Here is a 26,270-nt window from a genome sequence, read left to right as displayed (position 1 = left end):
CTAATAACCAAACGCACTACTGCCCGTCCCAACAACTGAAAGTAATTTTATGTTTTGTGATTCCTCTTAGATACTGCAATGTCAACTCACTGGATTAGTTGAACACTGACTTGTGAGAGATTTCCCTCATCGAGCTAACAGAGGTTTGCTCTCACAACTCAGATCAGGGAGGTGTAGGCAAGGTGTGGCGTTTACTCACTCCCCACCAAACAGGGAGGACAGGTCTTCCGTGCAATGCGCTGCAATGACTGGATCCACTCGGGATGGTATCCACATTTATGGTCATCTCACTACAGGAGCTTTGTTGCTCCATGGTACTGACTCCATCATTGCAGGTAGAGAAGATATTTTGATGCGACTGTAAAGTCGCAAAGGGGGGAATGTGGTGGAAAACTGCCTTTCCATGATCAAACGAATGTGCCAGTGAGAGTGCAAAGATGACATTATGCCAATAAGAGGCAGTTCCCAGGGAGTTAGCAAGAAGGCTAATCTGTGGTATACCAATTTGGTTTTCTGTGTAAAATGATTAAAGGCTGCCAGGTCCATTTTTAGTGTGAGAAAAAGGTGGAAGATGCTGAGACAGTAATTTCTAAGTCACACTTGTATTATCACTAAAGCGTCAAGTTCACTTATGAACTCAGAAATAATGACCAGATGGTTGAATATAATTAAAAATGAGGTGGAGACTAGAAAATAAGCTCCACAATAGGAGGGGTTATATACTTTTGTTTTATGATTTTACATTAGCTTTTTCTTCTCTTTATCCTGGGATAGAGACCTCGGTTTACTCTGTATCTCTTTATGCACAGTAAACCTATTCACATTGAACTCTACCAGCTTCCAGAGTATTTTTGAGTTTTTCTCTTTTAAGTTTTGATTTTAATACTAAGTTGTGGGTGACCTGAAGATTTATTGGCCCATTTGAAGATTTTTCCACAACACATGTTTGAGGCATTAAACATGAAATTGTTGTAACTCAACTTTAGATTGTCCAATCTGCCCCAAATTTCTCATGCTTGATAGGAGTCCGGGCCTGAACACATCATCATGTCAATATTGAGTCATAGTCATAGTGCCACCTACTGACAATAGGAAGTCAGCCCTATGTGACAAACATCATCTGATTTACATGAAATTTACATGGCGTGGTCTACATGATATACAGCAACATGACGTATAATTAGTGGGTGTTCTCTAGCACCACATAGTGGACACAGGAAGTGACAGTTATGTGCTACATGCAATGTCCAATATTCATGAAAATGTATATCCATGTCAGTTGCCCTCTGGTGAATATATTGCTGCATTAATATTTCCCTTATGTAGCATTGTCTACTGGCAACAGGTAGTGAAGCCTAAATGACACATAGTTCATCAAATGTACTGCACAATTCAGAGCCCCTGTTAACAAACCTCCAGTAGCGATGGTTGTCACTCCTTCCAATGCACACGAGGTGCAAGGGCCCATTCATTGGTGCTTGCAGCTTTTGTTTTAAGTTGTATTGTTTGCATGTAAAGAGGTCTTTGAGGGAGGTAACCTAACAAATATATTACTTTACATATCTATTTCTCTATGTAAAGTTTTGCTCTAGGTGACCCAGACAGGCTGGATGCTCGACATAAGACAAAACAGAGCTGGACTCCTAACAAGACTTCTCTTCTGAACACTTGAGAATAATCACTTCAGGAGTGACTCCAGGGTAAAGAGATCTTTTTTCATTCAGCACCTTTCAAATAATCAAGCAACTTATTGGTCAAAAGTGATACGGTATTGACCATAATACAGTAATATAAATTACTAAATACTTGATTAGGGCACAACTTGCTCTGTGTTGTCACTGTCAAAGTGAAATTACTGACACACCAGTGTAGTTTAGTGTTCCCCTGATGCAAAAGGCCAAATGAAGATTTTACCAATCAAGCATCATGACACTTTTTTTTGCAAACTTTTACATTTCAGTGCATTTATTGCAAAGGCCCTGTATCATACAGTGAAAATTACTACATTTTTCCCCATATACAGTCTGTGAAAATCTTGTGGGAAAATTATTCTGCAAGTGAAACAGCCAAACATAGCATGATTCTACAGTGGTAGTAAGCTTTGATAACAGTTAAATATTCTTTTCACAACAACAACAACAATTTTAATGTCGATGAACTGCATACTGTACATTCATACTCCAATTGTTTTGGCAGTACACTGTTAAATTTAAAACCACATTCAAATACAAAGTTGAATATCTACAGAACTTTAAACACACAAACCTCTTTCATGAGTAACAGCCACTTACTCTGCAATAATGTCATATTTTTATGTTTCTTGTAATTAGGGAAGGACAAACCTGAAGGACACCACTGTGCCTACCATTTTCACTTTCTCCAAGGGCAAAGAAGAACAACTAGAGCAACTTCATTAATTTCACAAGACATTAAGATTTTGCCAAATTATGACACTGGGTTCTTATCCATAGGTTCTATCTTTATAATTACTGTTACAACTTTTACACATCTTTTCATTTATTTCAAGGGTAGCAGAAAGTAAAAAAATCAAAAGCAGATGTTATGTACTGGTTTTGTTTGGACATTTCTTTAAGACAAATGCAGAACATTCACTGAGAAACTATACTTCTATTTTGAAAAACAAAGAATTGCACACTGAATAGTTTTAAGCCCCCTAAACGGTATCATTTATCTGCAACATTGCAAGCTCTGAGAAGGTCTTGTGGGTATTGCACAGGTATTGTGAAGTTTATATAGTGAGGCCGAAAAAAAAACACACACACAAAATCGGCTGATAGATTCGGTTGATCAGCTGACTGTTTCTTTTTGCATCACTATATAAACCTCACAATACCTGTGCCTTCTCAGAGTTTGCAATGTCACAAATAAACAATATCCTCTTGGGGGCTTCAAAACTATTCAGTGTGCAGATAATTCTTTCTTTGGGTCATTAGTTGGATAAAAGGGCTCAAAGTGACACTGATTTGTTTGGATGTGTCATATTCTTCTGTGTTTTAACTTGACTTCTATCAGAGCAGCAAACAAAAGGCGCTCTCCAAAACCTTCTCAGGCTCTGATGCTGGGTGTAAAGTTCCTTAGTTATCTTCAGGTAGAAAGTATAAATACTCCTGCACACACAGAGATGGACTCTGCATAATTATTTGTCTACATTTCAGTCTTCTGAAGTGTGAAACGTGGGTGTATTTTCACTTTCTACTTAAGCTAGACTTCTATCATTTGGCAAAAGAATTGAGTATTATTGCTTGATGTATTATCTGTATTGTATGATTTGTTTGTCCATTCAATTGACAGCTAGATTTAAACGTGAAATCTAATATTTTCAGTCAGTATTAAAGAAAAAAGGAGTGCTATTTGATATAATTGAAATGTGAAATTTTTAAATAAGAGGAAATAAAACACAAAAAGTTGGACATATTTAAAACTAAAACCCAAACTCAACATTAGTGATGACAGTCAATATAAATGAAATAATATACTGGGTCCTAAAGGCCAAATTCAAAAGCAGTGACACCGCCAACTGTAAGCAGTTCTCAGCATTTGGAGGTTGTTTTCATGACAATTAGCTAATGTACTTAAAAACATATAATTTCCCCTAGGTGTAAAATTAACTCCATCTTTCAAAAATAGCCTAGGATGGTCATGTCTAATGTGAGGGACATCCGGCATGCTGAGGTTACTTCCCTTAGTCTCTGCATCTCTCTGGGCACCACGCTGGACATAGCTGTCACCAATGATCCACACTGTAAACATAAGAGGAAAATAAATGAGTGTAATAAATGCTTCAGATAATGAAAAATATAAAGTTAGAAACTATAAGGCATGGCTCAGTTTTTTATGTTGATGATACTATTACATCACATCTGTAGGATAAAATGGAACAAAGGGCACAACACCTCAAAATAAAGATGACAGTCTTTAAAAAGATTTTTTTTTTCCTTTGAAGACAGACAATGTAATATCACTACTATTCCTCCCTTGTGTCTTATCCCTCCCACCGTGGATGCATGGAGAGATGCAATTAAAAAACACAAGGAGAGAGGAAACAAGGAAATATGTTTTTAATAAATAAGATGTCCTTTCGTCTGAAGTGTCACATGAAGTGACATCCTTTTCTGATGATGGCAGAAGCTGATCACACCTGGTTCAGCTGTCAGTCGGCTTTAATAACTGTATCGACTTTTGATGGAGTTTGTGTACACAGCATAGCACAGTGCACACATGTGCTGACACTAATAAAAGTGCACAGTTATCATTGCCAGAGCAGCTGTTTCCTCTCTGCAGCCTGTTACGTGTTTAACAAACAACTGCACATGAATAAAAACCTGCATTCTGTGTTTATACTGTGTACTGTGTCCTGCTCAGAGGCACATGAGCCATTTCTACTGGCAGTGTGTTCATATTATTTATTAATTATTTGAGTCTGTTATCGATATTCTGATTGTGAATTCATTATTTAATAACCCAGAATATGATTAGAGTGTCTTTTGAACACAGGAAATTATTTATTTAGCTAAGTGTTTCGGGGAAAATTGAAATTATGTAACTCATATCAAACCTGATGCTCAAGAATTTTTACCCTCAAGTGACTGAATGGAAATGAGGACTTATGAATTATGTAAAACAAAAATGTGTTTGAACTGTGTATCTTGCTGACAGACATATTCTTTAATTTAATTTCATCCATAATAACAGTTAATGGGGGAAATAATAGATCATAAAGAGTAGAATCTTTCTAATAAATGAACAAAGTTGTTAATGGTTCTTTTGTTGATCAGACCGAAAATTAACACAGATTTTTAACTAGATGATGAATCAGAAATCAAATAAAATGTCAAACTCAGGAGTGATTCACTTAAGTTTAATCTGGTATCTGTCTCCACTCCGGTATGAAACTGTAGTGATGTTGTGATGTATCAGATCAGTCAGATCAGCTGCAATGGCCAATCGATAACTGATATCCAATAAGGGGGCATGTCGGCCAGTCAAAGACTTCCATGGCTGCGTTCATGTTTCCTCACTCATAACTACTCAGAACTCTCCTCGCTCCTTGATCTTAGCATTCCTTCCTTATCACCTATCACCATATGCAGCTGCCTACTGACACACCTATAGAAGGTAGTCACTGCCTATTAAGCACAAAGCAAATTAGCCAGCCAGCTTTGACATTTTTTATTTGTTAATTCAATTAGAAAACTGTAGTTATGAAACTAAACATGTTAAGAGACATACATGTGTGTTCACAAACAAAACTTAAGAAATAGACAAAAATTTAAGAAATAATAATTAAAATAAGAATTTAAAGAATGAATACAAAATGAATGATGACAAAATTGTCTGGCAACAGCCAAACCTTCTGCCATGTAATTTCACTTACAAAATTATTCCAGTAGGTGTTGACATTAGGAATATAAATACTTTCCTCCTGAAATAAAGTACATACATCTCTATTTTTATTTTTAGATGGTACAAAACAGATTCTATCGAATTAAATGTCAATAGGGTGTTGTAATGAGATATCCATAAGACAAGGAAGCCTTCTGTAGAGAGCCACAGAGCCATTAGGTACATAATCTTCAGTTGATATTGGAAAATTTAAATGGGAGATAAATTCACTGAAAGTCATTTGATGACCCTGTAAGCTGAGCAGCTCAGCCAACAAAATAATATTCCTATCACACCAGTTCTTTAAAAAGGTAAGTCTGCTTTTGTATAAAGTCACCTCTGTTCCAAATATAATAATTTTAAGGGGGAAATTGTGCATGTAGATCATTGTGCATGTAGATCATTTTCCATGACAATAAAGCTGTAAGAAGGAGAGGCCACCAAGTTAATCAACAGTAAACTTAGAAATGAAATTCCCTATCGATTTATAGTTCATAAAAAATGTTTTATCCACTTAATCTTAAATGTGTAATTCAATGTAGAAAAATCCATAAAATCCAAACCACCATTTTGACATGAATTTGACACTACAGATTTTCTAATATAATGTGTTTGATTTTTCCACAGAAAGTTAAATAACAGTCTACAGTTTTAGCAGACTTTTTCCTAAATGAAGTGAAGGTAAGGCTGAATAATCCTTCAGCTTTGGACAGCAGTGTACGTCCCTTCAATGAAAGATCTCTTTTAAGCCACAACTGAATTTGGTTTTAACTTTTTCAATCATCGGATTGAAATTTAGAGAAAGTCTGTCCTGTTGATTTTTGGATAATATGATACCTAAATATGTGATTTTGTCTAACAGGTATGTCTGCAAAAAGATGCTACCTTCATATACCCTTCCAAAACATCTTGCCTATAATAAATACATATTAATTAGGGACATGTTTTTAAGAACAACAGCTTGTAATGTCTGCTGTCTTGCCTAATTAGCTATCACCATATTAAGGGCCCATCATAACATGTCTGAAGCCCATTATCTTAATAAGTGACCCAACACTGTCTTCTGTATTCCTTCCTATATGAAACTGTCCATTGACAAAACGGTAGAAGGTAGTCACTGCCTATAAAGCACACACAGGTAGACTCTTCTGAACAAAATGCAAAGGGAATTCACAAATAATACTTAAAGAAATAGACAAAAATTTTAAAAATAATAATAATTATTATATATTCAATAATAATTAAAATAAGAATTTAAAGAATTAATACAAAAACAAGTACACACATGACTAAAACAACAGGTAAGTTCAATAAATACATGAAAATATACACTCAATAACAGTTTTTACAGCCCTCTTATTAGTGGTGACTTAAGTAGTCTGTAATTAATGTTCACATTCTTTAATAAAAATTTAAATTCAATTCAGTTTTTTCACAGTTTTTGCCATTTGCATGCCTTGTATTTTAACAAACTCCTCCTAGAGATTTAACAGTGACAAACTTCAAATTTTGTCAGCATCATCTAAAGACCTTTGCAAAATCTTGAGTTTTTAACCGCTGCAATGGTGACACAGCGAATTTCAATGTTTCGCAATGTTATATCAAACCTGCCCCAAATTTCTCATACTTAAGAGTCCCAGCCTGAACACATCTATGTTTCAATATTGACTCACAGTCATAGCGCCATCTTCTGGCAACAGGAAGTTATAAGCCCCATACGTTTATTAACTACTCCTTGCAGGTAAACCAGACCCAGCTAAAATTTGGTCAGCGAAGTTGTAAGACCTCATAGATGCTAAATTGAGAACCTTTTAGAAAGTTTTAGTTTTCATCAAAAGCTGTTGCCATGGCAAAGCATTATTTGCCATGGAACAGGAAGCTGTTTTTGAGGGGCTAGGGACACATGACAGGTCCCTAATTCTGTAATATTGTTTAGGTGGCAGGCATGGGTGTGGCAGAATGACTCGACAGCACCCCCTACAATACTTCAACCAAGTAGCCCCCGCGCAATATTAAACACACATGTACATCTCTTGGAACCATAGCTTAAACCCAACAAGAAGTCGGCCATTTTGAATTTAGTGGTCAAGTTTCTCTCCCGTGTCTCTGTTTGTAATTTCAGCAATCTCCCTTATTTTACTGTTTCCTGATGGCTTTCAGCCGTATCAGAGATGTATTAAGTTACTGCAAATGAAAACATTACCTGATGCTGCATATTAGAAGCTTTTAATTAATAATAAATATCGGGGAACTCTTTTTGGGAAGATTTATGGGAAATTAAATTTGTCTATCCATTATTTTACAGCTGAGATTTTGCTGTCATTTGAGTCAAGACAAGCACCTCATAATTTAAAAGACACACCTTAAAGATCGTGGCCCTAATGTAATGGAGATAGAAATCTCTGCTGTGCTGCGCTGATGCGCCAACTCAAACCAAGACAAGCCAAGCCAACACATGTATGGAAAAGGTCTAAAAATGTGTATTTTGTGCCCCCCTATCCCCTACATGCAATGTCCAATATTCAGGAAAATGCATATCTGTGTACCATGCCCTCTAGTAAATGCTGCATCATGTTGCTCGGGAAAAACAGCACTTGAACTGCGACACACCCCGACGTGTGCGAAGGTGTGAGGGCCCAATCATCACTGCTTGCAGCTTTAATTATTATTATTACTATTATTATTATCATTATTATCATTCCCTCACGCCATTGCATTTTATGGGGGACTTGGGTTGCTTGAAAACTCACATTTGGCACACGTCAGAACTGGCAACGACAGTGGCTGAGGAGGAGAAGAAACAGGCCGCCACTACCATCTATGATCCTGTGCAACGCGAGATCGCTAAGGAACAAGATGAACAGACTCCGACTGCTGTCAAAAGCCTGCTTTGAATATGCTGAGTGCTGCATAATGCTCTTCACTGAAACATGGTTAAGACCAGATATACCCGATCCTTTGGTGGAAATTGAAGGTTTTACCCACATCAGCAGAGACAGAACTGAGGTCTCAGGGAAAAGCAGATGGGGCGGGCATGGTGTAGTGGTGTTATAGGCAGTATACAGTTTGGGAAACAGTCTGTAATGAAGACATTGAACTGCTGTATCTTAGCCTGCGGCCATTCTCCCTGCCCCAGGAAATATTCTGATATGTTCAGTTTATGTTCTCCCTGACAGTAATGCTTCCAGAGCTGCTTTCTGAGTGGTAGTCTGTGTACAAGATCAGCTGCAACACACCCCAAATGCCCCTATCTTTATTATGGGATATTTTAACCATTGCAACCTGAATATTGCACTGCCTGGTTTTGAACAATATATAAAATGTGACACCAGGAAAAACTAAATATTTGACAAATGTTATGGAAATGTTAAATGTGCATATACAGCTATTGCAAAACCACCGCTGGCCAACTCAGACCATGACACTGTCCATCTGATACCTACATACAAAGCAGCTCTTAAGAGTAGCAAGCCTCTGGTCAAACCTTTCAATGTATTGACAGATGATAGCATCGAAACACTTAAAGGCTGTTTTTTTATGTACAGAGTGGGATACATTCTGAGGAGGAAAATCTAGACTATGCTACAGAAGTCACTACAGACTATATTAAAATCTGGATTGATTCTGTGATCCCAAAAAGGACAATAAAGGTGTTCCCAAATAGCAAGCCTTACATCACCAAGGAGGTGAAGGACTGTATCAACAGAAAGAAACTTGCATTCAAGAATAATGACCAACTACAATTAAGAGCCGTACAATCAAAACAAGAGACTTAGGGAGGCGAAACAACAGCACAGGATGACACTTGAGGAAAATCTACAAAACATGAAAACTAGGAAACTATGGTACTCTGTGAAAACGATGACCAACATGAAATCCACTAAGAAACGTTTAAATTCTGTGGACAAACTATCCACAGCAAATGAACTGAACAGTTTTTATGAAAAGGTTTGATACACAAGACTTCTCAGCTGAATGCAGCAGTGTTTTGGAAAACATACAGTCCCCTCCAAAAGTATTGGAACAGCAAGGCAAATTCCCTTTTTTCTGTTGTTCACTGAAGACATTTGGGTTTAAGATCAAAAGATGAGTATGAGACAAGAGTTCAGAATGTCAGCTTTTATTTCCTGGTATTTACATTTAGATGTGTTAAACAACTTAGGATATATCACCGTTTGTATTACACCACAGCATTTTTACATGAGCAAAAGTAAAGGAACAAATAATCTTGAAGTAAATAACATTTAATATTTGGTGGCATAACCCTTGCTTGCAATAACTGCCTCGAGCCTGCAACCCATCGACATCACCAAACTGTTGCATTCTTCATTTGTGATGCTATTCCAGGCTTTTACTGCAGCTTCTTTCAGTTCTTGTTTGTTTTGGGGGGTTTCTCCCTTCAGTCTCCTCTTCAGGAGGTGAAATGCATGCTCTATTGGGTTAAGGTCAGGTGATTGACTTGGCCAGTCTAAAACCTTCCACTTTTTTCCCCTGATGAAATCATTTGTTTTGTTGGCAGTGTGCTTTGGGTCATTGTCCTGCTGCATGATAAAATTCCTCCCGATTAGTTTGGATGCATTCCTCCGTTAATTGGCAGACAAAATGTTTCTGTACACTTCGGAATTCATTCTGCTGCTACCATCATCAGTTACATCATCAATAAATATTATTGAGTCTGTTCCAGAAGCGGCCATGCACGCCCAAGCCATGACATTACCTCCACCGTGCTTCACAGATGAGCTTGTATGCTTTGGATCATAAGCAGCTCCTTTCTTTCACCATGATCACTTTGGCCTTTCCATCACTTTAGTAGAGATTAATCTTGGTCTCATCAGTCCATAAGATTGTGTTCCAGAACTTTTGCGGCTCATCTCTGTACTTCTTTGCAAATTTCAATCTGGCCTTCCGATTCTTACTGCTGATGAGTGGTTTGCATCTTGTGGTATGGCCTCTATATTTCTTCTTCTTCGAACAGTGGATTGTGATACCTTCACCCATGCACTGTGGAGGTCGTTGTTGATGTGACTTACTGATGTTTTGGGGTTTTTCTTCGCAGCTCTCACAATATTTCTGTCATCAACTACTGTTGTTTACCTTGGCCGACCTGTTCAACGTCTGTTGCTCAGTACACCAGTAGTTTCTTTCTTTTTCAGGATATTCCAATTTGTTGTGCATGCTATGCCCAATGTTTGTCCAATGGCTCTGATTGATTTTCCTTCTTTTCTCAGCTTCAAAATGGCTTGCTTTTCACCCATAGACAGCTCTCTGGTCTTCATGTTGGTTTATCCTCTTTAACAAGAAATGCAGTCTTTATAGGTTTAAACCCAGGCCAAAAAGTAGACAAGTCATGCAGAGCTATTTAATGTTTGAACAATCAACCTTAAAGGCAACACCTGGTCAACAAGAAACACCTATCAGTCACAGTCCAATAGTTTTGCTCACTTGAAAAATGGGTGGGTTCAAACAAAGGGTGGTATGTCCTGAGTTGTTTAACACATTTAGATGTAAATACCAGGAAATAAAAGCTGACATTCTGAACTCTTGTCTCATACTCATCTTTTGATCTTAAACCCAAATGTCTTCAGTGAACAACAAAAACAAGGGAATTTGCCTTGTTGTTCCAATACTTCTGGAGGGGACTGTATCCTTTGATGGGGTGTACAGGCTCTTCATCGACCCCAAAGAGGTGGAAACAGTTTTTAAAAATGACACTGTCTCACAAGGCCACTGGACCAGATGGCATTTCTGCATTTGTATTAAAAACATGTGCAAAGGAATTAACACCTGCCTGGTGCCCCATCTTTAAGAAGTCTGTGGATACTAACACTGTGCCAGTAATATCCAACCGGTCAAGGCAGATGGCCACCCACCAAGAGCCGGGTTCTGCTTGAGGTTTCTACCCATTAAAGGGGAGTTTTTCCTTATCGCTGTCGCCAAGTGCTTGCTCATGGGGGAATGGTTGGGTCTCTGTAAATTAAAGAGTACGGTCTAGACCTGCTCTATGTGAAAAGTGCCCTGAGATTACTTTTGTTGTGATTTGGCACTGTATAAATAAAAATTGATTGATTGATTGAATATGGAAAAAAGTAGTCATCACGCCTGTCCCCAAAAAACCCTGCCCCAAAGAATGTAATGATTTCAGACCAGTTGCTTTAACCCCTATGGTGATGAATGGAAAGACTGTTGAGCAGGCTGACGTCTGAGATAGGCCCACAGTTAGACCCATACCAATCCGCATACAGACAACATAGAGGCACCGATGATGCAATCAGTAGCTTAGTGCACATGGTCACTAAACACCTGGAGAACCAAGGGCCTATGCTAGGCTATTGTCTGTTGATTTCATCTCTGCATTCAATACCTTACAGCCACACATGTTCAGATGTATAAGTCTATCATCCATAATTTTGTATAGTGATGTGACAAACACCATCTTATCCGCAACACAAAAAAACAGAGGAGATGGTGTTTGACCCCATTTCTTTCAGTGATCATTCACCAGTGGTCATCCATGACCATACCATAGCACAGATGGACTACAGGTACCTGGGCACCCACATGGACAACAAACTGGTGTGGAAGGTCCATGTGGATGTAATCTGTTCTCGAGTGCAGCAGAGGCTGCACTTCCTGAGAAGGCTCAGAACCTTTGGTGTGACCTGGGAAGTGCAGCTTCTTTTCTATCATGCTGTAGTGGAGAGCCTCCTGTGCTATGATATCTCTGCATGGTTTGATGACTTGACAGTTCAGTCAAAGGCCCAAATCAACAGACTAATACAGACAGCCATGGAGATTATGGGAGTCCATCAACATCCCAGTCTTCAGGATATTTTTCAGCAAACCACAGTCAGACAGTCAGACAGTCATTTTTTGAATTTTTTTCTCCAGACAGAAAGTCATCCATACTGGATTTAGTGTGTCAATTTTCATTTTACAAACATGTTTGAGGCCTTTAGAATGCACAAAAATTCACAAAATGTTGCACCCATGTTCAAACTAGTAAATATTTTGATTTGATATTTCAATTGGTCTTGGGTGTGGCACGCCAGCTCTATAGTGCCCCCTTATTACTTTTAGTATTTTTGAGGTGCTAGGGGTGCTCAGAAACTTATGAAACTTTGCACATATATCAGAAGTGGCGTAACTTGCCATCTGATATGGGTCTTAGGCTTGGGTGTGGCAAAATGGCCTGAGGGCGCCATTTACAGGCATTGTACTTTAATGAACTTCTCCTGGAGAATTAACTAGAGCAACTTCAAATTTGTTAGGTGACATCTAAAGACCTTTGAGTTTTCATGGAATGCCCTTGACATGGTGTGCCGGTCAATTTTGCCCACTACATGAAATTTACATGGTGTGGTCTACACGATATACAGCAACATGACATATTTAGGGGGTGTTCTCTAGCACCACATATTGGACACAGGAAGTGATAGTTATGTGCTACATGCAATGTCCAATATTCATGAAAATGTATATCCATTTCAGTTGCCCTCTGGTGAATATATTGCTGTATTAATATTTCCCTTATGTAGCATTGTCTACTGGCAATAGGTAGTGAAGCCTAAATGACACATAGTCCATCAAATGTATATACAATTAGCAGGCAGCTACACATTTAGGTTAGAGTAACCCATTGTTGTTAACTTTGGAGCCAACTCCTTCACTTTTCCAGCAGTTGGGGAACTTTTCATGGTCTTGACAAGGTGCAGCATTTATTAAGTGACACACTGTAGTCTGTACTGTACATTTACCGCCAGACTGACAACTTACTGCTAACCTTTTCCTCTGCTCAGCTCGCATTCACTGTTATTTTTCTGACGCTCGCTCTCTCGCTTAACTACTCACTCGCTTACGCTCTGCCCTATTCCTTAAAAGGAGTTACACTACCTGCAGTTTCCCAGGCAACGACACAGACGTTAACTCACGTTTCGAGACAGTGCCGCTCATCAGTTCCCAAACGCTATTGATTTGTGAATGAATGGATATTTGGTGTTATTTTTGACATTTATAAAATTATTTTTTGGCCTGGCAGGGGTTCTCGTCGGCCTGGTGGCCCGCCAGGCCTGTACTATTGTAGGGGAAACACTGAGCTACAGAGAGAGGTTTAAAACCCTCACCTCCACACAGCTGACCAGTGTGAAGTGGATGTGAACGTCAGATGGTCCGTTTCAGATGCAGCCCCCTCCCCTTCCCAATCTGACATCGGAAAGTGTGGAGGGAGGTGGTTTCTGAGGTATACTGGCTCCTATAGATCATTTAGACTGACCTTCCTGTATTTCAACCTCTCACTCTATGTGAATAAAGAAGTCAACCCCTTGCATTTTTTTTAAACATAAAACTGCCTTGTCATTGATGTGTTATAGTTTTTGGACGACAACAGAGCTCTATGGCACAGAGGAATAAGATATGTCAGACTTTGGATATACACAGGATACTTGTTATTGGATGTATTCATTGTTGGTTTTCATGGGATTTGTTTACAATAAAAAGAATAGAGATTAAAGCTGAACGGGCACCTTACGCATGTCGGAGGGAGCAGCAGCCATGGTACCACTATTGTAGATCTATTTACATGGCTCTTAATTTTTAAGACTATCAGAAACTGTTTGAATGGGTAAAATATTATTTCTGTTGTAAAATACGTGGTGCTGGATATGACTTATTAGAAAATGTGTACACATTAGATGAACTGTGTCATTTAGGCCACATATCCTGTTGCATGTAGGCAATACTACATAAGTGTAATCTAAGGTGGAGTTACAACAACTTCCTGTTTAATGCCTCAAACGTGTTTTAGGCAAAATTGTCTGGCATGCCACGCCAAGGACATTCCATGAAGACTAAAAAGCTTTGCAATTTAACATTGTGAAGGTCGCTGGATGTCACCTACCAATTTGAAGTTGTTTAGGTTAAATCTCTAGGAGGAGTTTGTTAAAGCACAACGCCTATCAATGGCTTCACTTTACAAAAAAAATGCAAAGTAGATTTAAAATGGCAGACTTCCTGTTGGATTTAGGGTATAGCTCCAAGAAGCTTTATTTTAAAAGTCTGGGGATGGTACATCTGCCTCACAAATTTTGTAAATCTGGGTCAAAATAAAAAGGTGGGGGTTTTCACTTTGAAGTTTTCCAGGGGGCATCCTTGAGCCATTTTGCCACACCCAAGCCCAAGACTCATATCCGATATCAAGGAGTTTTTGAGCATCCCTTCAACCTCAAAAATGCTAAAAGCAATTAGGGAGTGCTATAGTGCTGAAATGCCATGCCCAAGCCCAATTGTGATACTAATCAAAATGCTTACTACTTTGAACACAGGTGCAAAGTTTCACAAGTTTTTGAACATCCTAAAGGCCTCAAACATGTGTTTGTAAAATGAAAATTGACGCACAAAATCCAAAATGGCTGGCCTCCTGTCCGTGAAAAATTTTCAAAAAATATGTTTTATGACTAGAATGATGAGAGCAATGAACCTGCCGAATTTCATGAACATCCAAGCAAGTTCATCTCAATATGGCCCTGCGTTTGGGGGCGCAGTAGAGTCTGCCGGCCACTCCTGAGCCCAGTCACTACAGAATTTTGTAATTTTTGCCAATTATAACTTGTGTTGTGCCTTTTTTTGTGAGTTTTTGAGCATCCAAAGACACTCATAAATGCAATGGCATGGGGGAGAATAATAATACTAATAATAATCCTTACAATCCTCTAACAGCCAACTCTGAGATGCCCACTGCTTTACTCCACTGATAAAGTAACTTCTAACATCAGCTTTTGCTGTGCATTGGTGACTATGCTGAAGTTAGCAGTTTAGTGTGTGATTCCTTTTTTCCGTTATCACTGATTGTTTCTGTGATTCAATATCCTAACACTAACGTTAGCAGGGTGACTGCCGTAAAGTACCATAATGTTAGTTTTACTTGGTAAATGGGCTGTACTTGTATAGCGCCTTTCTAGTCTTCCGACCACTCAAAGCGCTTTTACACTACAAATCACACTCACTCATTCACACACATTCATACGCTGAATGGGTACAGGGGCTAACATTCAAGGTCCCAACCTGCCCATCAGAGGAAACTCACCATTCACACACATTCATACACTGATGGCACAGCCATCAGGAGCAATTTGGGGTTAAGTATCTTGCCCAAAGACACATCGGCATGTGGACTAGAGGAGCCGGGAATCGAACCGCTGATCTCCCGATTAGTGGACGACCCACTCTACCTCCTGAGCCACAGCCACCCGGTAGAGGCAGAGATAAAACTAAATTACACAAGTGCTCTCATAACAATAACAACTACCACTAAAAGTATCTGCATTTATTGCTAGACATATCCTAACTATTTTCATGTATTTATCAGCCATTCTGTAAATTACAGTTGCTTGTTAGCATGCCAGTATGAAACTTACATCGTTATCAACGGAGATGATACATGTTAACCATCCATCAGACAATATTTATTATAGTGGGACATATTAGCTACACGCTGGGTAACACACTGATGTCTTGGCTTGAGTTGTCACCCCTGCAGAGGTGAGACCCTTACCTACTGTTAGTCACTCGGTCAGTATAACGCTAACTGTTAGCAGGTACATGTTAGCACACAGCTGCAGTGGATACAGATGTTAATTATGATGAGATCAGACATAACCAGAGCGAGGGATGTCACAATAGTGCAACCAAAAGTAAAGTCATTTCACCTCATCTGAAGACATGTTTCCTTTCTTCTCTGTCCAGTCTTGTGTCAAAATCTGTTCCCCTTCAAATAGTGTTTCCCCCCATTAAAATAGTGCAGTACCCTTGCCACTCAGATATCGGCAGAATTAAACGTGCCAGCATCCTGTAATTACCACTAGTGGCAGCAGATGGTCGCTGTTGCTGCTGTCTATACACAGAATTTATTACAGTGGGCCCCTCAATGTACACTTGCCCCAACCTAAAGAGGTTAGAAGTTACTGTAGCTTGTGAATGCAGTGGTGTTACAACCAGATTTAGAGCTGAAATGACTGAAAAAACTTTTTTCACACAAACTCACTTCATTTAGCTTTGATTTGTCTCTTTATGCATAGAGGGTTTTCTATAAATGATCATGGACGGAGTAATCATTTACATTCGGGAAACGGTGAAGCAACATGTATCTCAACCATATGGAAATTTAGCATTTGTGTTGAAGGCATATCAAATCTGAAAAAAGCTGCTTTTGACCACGGATTTCAGAGGAAAGAAGCGCTTAAGTGCTGGGACATGTTGGTTGGAGATGGGAGCTGTGTCAAGTAAAAGCAGAGGTCAGCAGTTAGTTAGTGTTTACCCGGTATTCAAGAAGTTTCAAGTGCCTGGTTGCCAGGTTACCCAGAGGGCAGGTCCCCTGCAGAGTCACTCTCATCAGAGCCCCTCAGTGGGCCAACATCCTGCTGGCCAATCAGTGACATGTCTGGTTGAATTTCCTCCTCGTCTGACTGCACCAGGGGCTCATCACTCTCCTCACTGGCCACTTCCTCTTCTTGCATCCATGCTATGTCCTGGTTGGATGGTTGGTTGTTTGTGGGAGGGTCTTGGTTCATTGGGCTCCTCAAAGATTCAGAGGAGCAGGACTCGAGGTCTGGACCTGTTAGAGAGGACAATTCTGATTCTCAGTGGACTTGTACCACCTGGACCTAATATATTCAACCTGTCACATGTGAGTTTTGTGTGGTGCATTCATATGGGAGACAGATCAGCTATAGCCCATGGCCCATTGCCATATCACTGCACTAATTGATAATTCAAGTTGATAAGTATTTTATGTCGAATTGTATTTTAAAATGACAGTTACTTAGCCAGATACAAGGTTACACTTACATTCGTCAGGTAGACAGTAACACAAGAACATATACGTGTTAGATGTGAACCGTATGCAACTTTGCACATATTAGCAATGACAACATAATAAGCCAGCAAAAAATGTGGAGACCGTGTGCTACTGTATATTCTCAGGTTGTGGAGTAGCTGAGTTTGGGTTACCTGAGGTCAGTGATGATCCAGCACTGATGTCATCACCAGTGGAGTTGAGGAAGTCATCCAAAGCCTCCTGATCTGATATGTTAGCTACTGTCATCTGATCCAGAACACACATATCAGCTCCTGTTGGCTCTGCAAACAACAAACACACACACACACACTTCCTTAAGCTTTATTTATATACACTTTTTGTCTTTTAAAGTTTTCTTCAGTTACTAGCAGGCATATACACATAAAGTTATTCAAGCCTGTCCCATTATCCACACTTAAGTGCACATTTACACACCACCAGGTGGTAGACAGGTAGGTCTCACATCTGAAAAATGCCAACATGCACATCACTTAACCCACACTAGATGCACACTTATCCTATTACTGCTTTGGAGCAGGCTTCAAGCGTACCCTACAGTTCATCCAATTCTATGCTTGACTCCATCCAAAGAATCTGTCAAAAATGTAGTTTATTTAATTCTCTGGATACCACTGAAGGTTGTGAAGATCCATTTTTATGGTGACCTGGTCCTGGTGGGACACAAGGCAAATTGGTTCTCTGGCTCTCTTATTCTCCATGAATAGACAAGACAAACTGAGATAGGAAAGATACCAGAACAGGTGATCCTTCCTCTGAATAAAAATCATTCAAATGTACTACATGTAAAGAAATAGGTTTACATCCAAAATCACAGACCCTGTTTACACTTGGTTTTAAAATGCGTCTTGGGCGATCGGATCACAAGTGGACAGCACTAAATACAAGTGTAAACGACCACCAAGACACAGTGTGATCCGATCACTCAAACCACTTCCTGAGGTGGTCTGGGATGTATTTGACCACATAGAGACGGGTGACAAAGTAAAGGAAAAGCTGGTACAGGTCTTGACCCTTTTGTGAGGGGCTCCGGTGGCTCTGTTATGCTTTGGGGGGCATTTTTCTGACATGTTTTGGGTCCAATTGTCCCCTTAGAGGGAAAAGTCACTGCAAATCAATAGAGTTGGTCTGAGTCATCACCTTTACCCTGTGATAAAACATTTCTATCCCGATAAGAGAGGTCTCTTCCAGGATGACTATTCCCCAATTCATAGGGCAGGAGGGGTCACTGAATGGTTTGATGAGTATGAAAATGATGTGAATCATATGCTATGGCCTTCACAGTCACCAGATCTAAACCCAAACCTATGGTAGATTTTGGACTGACGTCCACTCTCCACCACCATTATCAAAACACCAAATAAGGGAATATCTTTTTGAAGAATGGTGTTGATCCTTCCAGAAGAGTTCCAGAGACTTGTAGAATCAATGCTAAGGCTGAGGAACACCGTTCTTCAAAAAGATATTCCCTCATTTGGTGTTTTGATAATGGTGGTGGAGAGTGCTGTCCAACATGTCAGTCCAAAATCTCCCATAGGTGTTCAATTGATTTGAGATCTGGTGACTGCATAGGCCATAGCATCATACTCATCAAACCATTCAGTAACCCCTAGTGCCCTATGAATTGGGGTATTGTCATCCTGGAAGAGACCACTCCCATCAGGATGGAAATGTTTCATCATAGGATAAAGGTGATGACTCAGAGCAACTTTGTATTGATTTATAGTGATCCTTCCCTCTAAGGGGACAAGTGGAACCAAATCATGCCAGCAAAATGCTCTGCGCAGCATAACAGAGCCACCAGATCCCTTCACTGTAGCGCTCAAGCATTCAGACCTGTACCAGTTTTTCTTTTCATTTGTCACTCGTCTATATCTTTTGTAGTGTAAACACTAATGCATCCTGATACGTTCCTGACAAGGACTTAACAGGAAATATGTCATCAATGCAGGACTTGGTGGTTGTTTTGGTGATAGTGCACCAACGCCAAATGACTTTGTCATGCCAATCTCAACAGTTGGAATAGCCCTTACATGTATATTATTTCTTGAAACATTTTTGTTTTCTTAGCTAGCCCGTGCAAAACAAATCTGGTGCTTGTCTGGCGGAAGACTGATATAATAACTGTGCACGGGGCCCTTGGACCTTCTGCCGGAAGTGATGTAGGCAGTAACGAAATGGCAGTGGTATGGAGCTTAATGCCAGTCAAACATTATATCTTACTCAGTACCTTGCACTAATTGAGTATGGTGTTGTCCCAGAGGGTGACAGATACTGGCATTTATTGTAAGTGTTTTGCATATCATTAGGGGTCCAAGCACCAATGGTATTGGAGCCCCATTGTATTTACTTTGTTTTGTTATCATTTAGCAATCCAAGCAAGGGGAGATCTAGTCAAGTGCAAAAACTGTGTCCACCATAAGTACACCCTATAACAAAGGCAAACACGTTTTGCTTTATAACTCCCACACCATATATTGCATATTCAAGCTTTATATCTATGCATTCAATGCACTGAGCTGCACACATGGTGAAGGCCATGCCCAATTTCGCCTATAATTATTTTCCACAAATTTGCGAAATACGCAAAACCTACTTTTTCGAAGAGGTCCTTGGTTTTTCTAATTGGTGTCAAATTATTCTTTGGAACAAGGTTAGCAATAGTTATTTTGCTAAATTTTTATGTTGCATTTTGTTTCCTGGCTACATGACTTCGATCTTTATTTGCACTGTGTCATTTTAGGAAAAACAGTATATATCAAAACTTCAATTAACACCATAATGGGCACACCAACACAAGAGGTGATCACAATCTACCATACCAAGTTTAGTGCAAATCTATTTATAGGTGGTACTGCAACAATTTTTTGTATTTCCAGTGGAAATCATCATGTCACAATATTTGATATGCATATCAATTGTGTGCTCCAGGTATAAAGATTTAAATGTGGTGCAAATACATTAATCTGTAGATCAGTCACAATTTTTTGAATGTGTTATATATATATCAGCACGCACATTTTTTATTTCTCCGACCACGTGGAAATCAGATGTTTTCCACATGGTCCACAGGTAAAACATGAGACTCATTTAGGCTATTATAGAAGTTTTGTGTGGGGCAGCTGCTTTGCAGGTGAGCTGGACTTTAACGTAACTGTGCCAAAGGAAGACAGGATGCATTCTCAAATGTATAAACATGAGTGTGGAGATGGTTAGAGAAAAATCTCTTCAACTTCAACTGATGATTTTACTGGTCAATATTCATGGCAAGTAAAACTTACCTGCTAAAAATAATAGTGACCTACTTCTGTGTTGTAGGTGTCCAGTGGACAGGTATTGTTCCATGTCTTGGTTAAAGGCTTCTTCATAGACTTTCTGTCGTTCTCTTAGTTTCTGCTGCATGGCCTGCTCCAGCTCTGCCACCTTCTGAGCATGCTCAGAATTCAGTTCCACTACAAACAGGAAAACAAATCATGTTAGAAGACCTTTTCATTTCTATACTGTTTTACAATGTACCATTAACAGTAGCATTAACATTAGTGTGTCTGTTGATAGCATTTTACATAAACAGGTTTATAATCAGACGCCAATCAATATTCTGGTCAATTATCCCTAACGTGTCACAGTCATATCCTGTGACAATTACACCGATACACTTCATCAACCATTCAACCCAATTTTGATAATACCTAAAGAGGCAGGTTTGTTTTCACATGGGTGAAGTAGGTGTTAACTTTGTTCCTTTAATAAATGAAGCTATATTTTAAAACTGTTAAACTTTTGTTTAATGTTAGATTTTGTCTAATCATCTCATATCATATCATTGATTCTGATGGTGAATTTCGCGATAATAGAGAACTTACAAAAGAGACAAATACTATTCACAGTACTATCATAAAGGTAGTAATGTATTGTATTGTGCAATAATCCAGCAGCAGCTCACCTTCCAGTGCCTCAACGTCCCTCCTGTTAACAAACATCAGACAAGTTTCCATTAACACACAACATGATCAGACAAGTTAGCATTACAGTCTGCCTTTCTAGTTCTCTGACTAAATAAACACTAAGAATCATACTCCATTGTCAACCAGGGAGTTTCAGTGCCTATGTAGAAGTGTCAGAGGACTCCCAATCCATTAAGGGACACATTTCCATAACTGTATGACATAACATGACATGACATGGCCCACAGAGCACTAACCCAGAAACCAAACCACAACTCACCACCAAGGTCCATGGTTGTAAACTTTCTGGAATTTACCGTCAAGAAGATGGTTCTAAAAATAGCTTGGCAGAAGAAAATTTTTCTGGAAGGATAACAGCTGATATTTGACCATGACTATTAAAACAGAAGTGGTTCAAAAACATAAGACATACACCAGGATCAAGAAAATTTCAAAGGAGACAGGGATCAGTTTCCAGACCCCCCTCACTAATATGAGAATCCACTGTGACTCTGGACCAAGACTATACGAGACCACGCAAAAAGCAGCCTGCAACATGAGGAAGCAGGGATTCACTGTGCAGATACCCAAATCCACTACCATGGATACAGATGCAGTGATGGAGTGGCTTCAACAGGCACAGCCATGGCAAAGAGGGAGAAAGAGCAATGGAGCAGCCCAGTGAGCAAAGGAAAGACTAAAAGAATTCGAGTGGATTCTCTCAAAGTAATCAGTCCTTCCCTATGGTACGTGAAACAATGCTAACTAAATAAGGATCCAGCTGAACAACTTATAAGGCATTAATACAAGAAATGCTCTCCTATATTATCCAGTGAATATTTGCCCATATTACCCGAACCTCCTTGCGTTGTCCCCTGGCCCTCCTTGTTTTTAGAGCAGATAGTTCAGTGGAAATGTAAGGTACTTAAATTTACTTTGACAACCTCATAATGACATCTTGTTTTTTGATTTATATACACATATCCTGTCTCTCTGGGATGCACTATAGCAGGCACTATCATATCTCTAGTAGCCTTTCAGATAATGTTTTTATTTTTTTGAATGAAGCAAGTGCCCTGCTATGTTAATTCAATAAATATTTGCCCAACCTATTTACGATGTCTCTCCCTTTTTGTTCTACATGGTAGAATGGTGAACGCTTGCTGTTTTATCAACTGCAATGACCATTCTCATGACTGACACGTGGGAAACGGATAGCTAATGGAGTGCTACTTTTCAGCTTTCCAGATTGGGAAGAGAGTTAACAAAGAGGAAGAAGAACAACAAACATCACCTTCAGCAGCATTTCCTGACACATTTTCATGTGTTCACGCCATTTTCACACAGGTAAGCTATAATCAAAACATTTAACTGTTATGTAGGACTGCTAGCTCCGCATACATGGCGTAGGGCAGCAAAGCTGTGTTGTTTGTTGTTTGGTTGTTGCTACAGCTAACTTAACACAACTAGCTGGCCACATAGCTGCATAGTTATGTAGCTATGCAGCCATCAAAGAAACTGTGTGTTTTTTTTGTCAGGAAAACCAGCCTATGAAATGCTACAGTGTCATACTGACTAAATACCTTCATTACACCTTGGGCACACAGAAGTAAAAGTAACGTACATTGAATGGTTAAAACGGAGGTCAAAGAGATTTTTATTGTGTACATTTATCGTTTTGAGAAACTGGAAACCATCTACTTAAACTGTATACTTTTGACATAAACCCCCTTGTGATGTAGACTGCATTAACATCATTGTTCATATGTTGCATACCATGTGTTACCATCATAAATGATAGAAAATGAATCCAATTCTGAATCTCTTCATTTGTGTAACATAATGTTGATTAGTGTAATGCTGAAGTAAATATGAGTTAAGTCCACAGTACCAATATAGTGCAAATACAACGGGTAAGTAAAGTGACAGTGTAACCTTCATGTACTCACATCACGAGTACAATTGAGATTTAAAAAAAAGGCAAATATGAAAACAAGGATGAAAACTTGATATAAAAACTATTGCTCTCAGTGTAATAATAATAATAATAAACCCTATTTGTCTGATGCCTGATCAGAAAAAAACCGGACCTCAAATTCAAAAGGATGCTGTGACAGATTAATTTAACCACTATTAGCTATTCATTCATATCCTTCAGATGCTGCAGGGATTTAATGAACTGAAGAAGCATTTCACAGTGTAAAGCAGCTGTGGACAGCAAATAAATACTGTATTGATGATTTATTTGAATGTTAGACCAATGTCTATTAAATTATTTGGAAATCTGATATTGGAGCTTAAATTTCATAATTTCATGTCAACCCAGGCAGGAATTTGCATCTCCATTACAACATGAGTATCAGCTTCTAGGTGTGACAATAAAGTTAAATCTAATTTAAAATAAAGGAAAGGCCAAGCAGGCATCAGCAGCATGTTGGCAACCCTGTAAAATGTAAAATTATGTTACATTACTAGATTTCAGCATTGAGGTACTTAAATGCATGATTTCGCATAGGTATACTAACCTAACCTATTGGGAATTGCGAGAAAGTTTCAGAGCAACAGACACAGAGCCTCCCCATAACCATAGTGACTCATTCTCACTCCTGAATAACTCACTGCTACACGGTGTTGCGCTGTGCTGCTCTGTCTTATCTGTCCGTGTGCTGTCAGTGTCCTCTTTTCGCCCCACATCGCTATCAGTTATGAGTTTGTCTTTCACTGCATGAGAAAACAGACATGTGGCGTGAGAGCATGTGTAAAGTGTCAACTTCATGAGTCTCATGGTCAATGCGGCCATGATGATGATAACGATGATGGTGGTGATGATAATAATAATAATAATAATAATATTATGTGTATATATATATATATATATATATATATACACACATACATACACACACACACATATATATATATATACACATACATATAGACATACATATACATACATGGTTTACCCAAGGGCGGACAGTCCGGATCATGAAGGACCCCCAGAAGGGCACGATCCCATCCAACTACTGGCCAATAACCTGCCTCTGTACAACATGGAAGCTCCTGTCAGGCATCATAGCAGCTAAGATGAATAGGCACATGGCCCGATACATGAGCAGGGCCCAGAAAGGAATTGGTAGTAATAGCAGGGGTGCTAAGCACCAGCTACTGGTCGATAGAGCAGTCACCCAAGACTGCAAGACCAGGCAGACCAACCTGTGCACCGCCTGGATTGACTACAAGAAGGCCTATGACTCAATGCCACACACATGGATACTGGAATGCTTGGAAATGTACAACATCAACAGGACACTAAGAGCCTTCATCAAGAACTCAATGGGGCTGTGGAAAACGACTCTGGAGGCCAACTCAAAGCCATTTGCACAAGTTACCATCAAGTGCGGCATATACCAAGGTGATGCACTATCCCCTCTGCTGTTCTGCATAGGCCTGAACCCCCTCAGCCAGATCATCTCAAAGAGTGGCTACGGCTACGACAAGCTGGTGATGGCTAACCAACCGGACATCGTGTTGATCGACAAACAACAGAAGAAGGCGGTGGTGATAGACGTAGCAATCCCAAGTGACAGCAACATCAAGAAGAAGGAACACAAGAAGATCGAAAAATACCAAGGGCTGAAAGAGGAGCTAGAAAGGATGTGGGGAGTAAAGGCAACAGTGGTGCCAGTGGTAATTGGAGCACTGGGGGCTGTGACCCACAAACTGGGAGAGTGGCTCCAGCAGATTCTGGGTACAACATCTGAGGTCTCTGTCCAGAAGAGCGCAGTCCTAGGAACATCTAAGACACTGCGCAGAACCCTCAAACTCCCAGGGTTCTGGTAGTGGACCCGAGCTTGAGGAAGACACACCACCACCACCCCCCATGGGAGGGGGGTGAGAGGGAGATTTTTATATATATATATATATATATATATATATATACATACACACATATACATATATATATATATATATATATATACACATATACAAGCACACACATATACCTATCACAAATTATGGCATTAGTTTGCTAAATGGGGCTTCTGCCTTTTCTGTACCTGGCAGAGAAACAAGCTCGACCAGAGCACAAAATGTCACAGGGGCGCCACAAGATAAACACTCAACACCACTTCATTGATGTCAAACAGTAACTTTACGTTACAGTTTATTTTACTTAGTTCAGATTTTAGTGAAAAGTCAGGAATTATATAACATGGAAACATCTGGTTCCACAGCTCCACTTCCCATAGATTCAACCTAAAATCCTGTCAGCAGGATTCAAGCACTCTGCTGTGTTGCCACCAAGTGTCTACAATTATCTAGTGCAGCCCCCTCTTTTACTGCTGCGTTACCACAGCAGTAAAGCAGACAAATGAGATGAGAAACATCTGTATGTAGCAGAGATTTTAGAGTGAGATTGGGATGGGATTGGGCCATAGTCCAATCTCTGTGACAATTCACCTAAACAAAAAGAAAGGAAAACCCTATATGGAGGCTGTGTGTTGGTATTCTGAACAATAAGGCAGTGATGGAACAGACAAGAGCAGAGATTAAAATATATATATCGAGGGAAAAAATGGAGAGGTAGATCCTGCCATATTGTAGGATGCTTTAAAAGTGGTTATATGTGGAAAATTGATTGCTCTGACATCACTGCAGAAGAAGGCCCAATAGGACAGATATCAACAGCAGGTGTTAATCTTGAAACAATGAGAAAAATAGACCCAGTAGTTCTTAAACAAATTAAGGAAGTAAGAAGAGAAATAGATGACATCCTCAAGGATGAAATGGAAAAGAAAGCTAGATTTATAAAACAAACATTATGAATCAGGTGCAAAGGCAACTAGACTATTGGCTAGACATCTGCATAAACAACAGACCTCTATCTCTATCACAATCAACAAGATAAGAGACCCTCATACTAATTACTTGAACCAGAGGAAACACTAAATGTGTTTGAGGAATATTATAAGAAGTTATATTCCAAACCTCCCTCAGCTGATCAGAAACTCCGTCAACTCACTTGACCTGCCATCTACTGGTTGAGAATCAGAATA

General features: G+C 39.4%; 1 protein-coding gene across 3 annotated transcripts in view; it reads right to left on the bottom strand.

Annotated features, from left to right (window-relative positions):
* Positions 1–1,948: 1,948 nt before the first annotated feature.
* Positions 1,949–26,270, bottom strand: part of LOC121905190 (dysbindin-A-like) — a 41,903-nt gene continuing 17,581 nt past the window's right edge. The window contains exons 7-11 of one of the 3 annotated variants that reach the window (XM_042423243.1): positions 21,213–21,235; positions 20,551–20,721; positions 17,404–17,532; positions 16,712–17,008; positions 1,949–3,761 (exon numbers count right to left, since the gene is read on the bottom strand). In XM_042423243.1, coding sequence (XP_042279177.1) covers positions 16,749–17,008; positions 17,404–17,532; positions 20,551–20,721; positions 21,213–21,235 — 583 coding nt within the window. In that variant the 3' untranslated portion in view covers positions 1,949–3,761; positions 16,712–16,748. Of the gene's footprint in view, positions 3,762–16,272; positions 17,009–17,403; positions 17,533–20,550; positions 20,722–21,212; positions 21,236–26,270 lie in introns of those variants that run through there. The other 2 variants (XM_042423242.1, XM_042423244.1) reach the window with 2 other exon arrangements.

This window comes from Thunnus maccoyii, chromosome 10, assembly GCF_910596095.1.
Source record: "Thunnus maccoyii chromosome 10, fThuMac1.1, whole genome shotgun sequence".
NCBI classification, from domain to species: domain Eukaryota; kingdom Metazoa; phylum Chordata; class Actinopteri; order Scombriformes; family Scombridae; genus Thunnus; species Thunnus maccoyii.
Note: the sequence above shows the minus strand (reverse complement) of the source record. Positions and strands in the feature narration are given on the sequence as shown.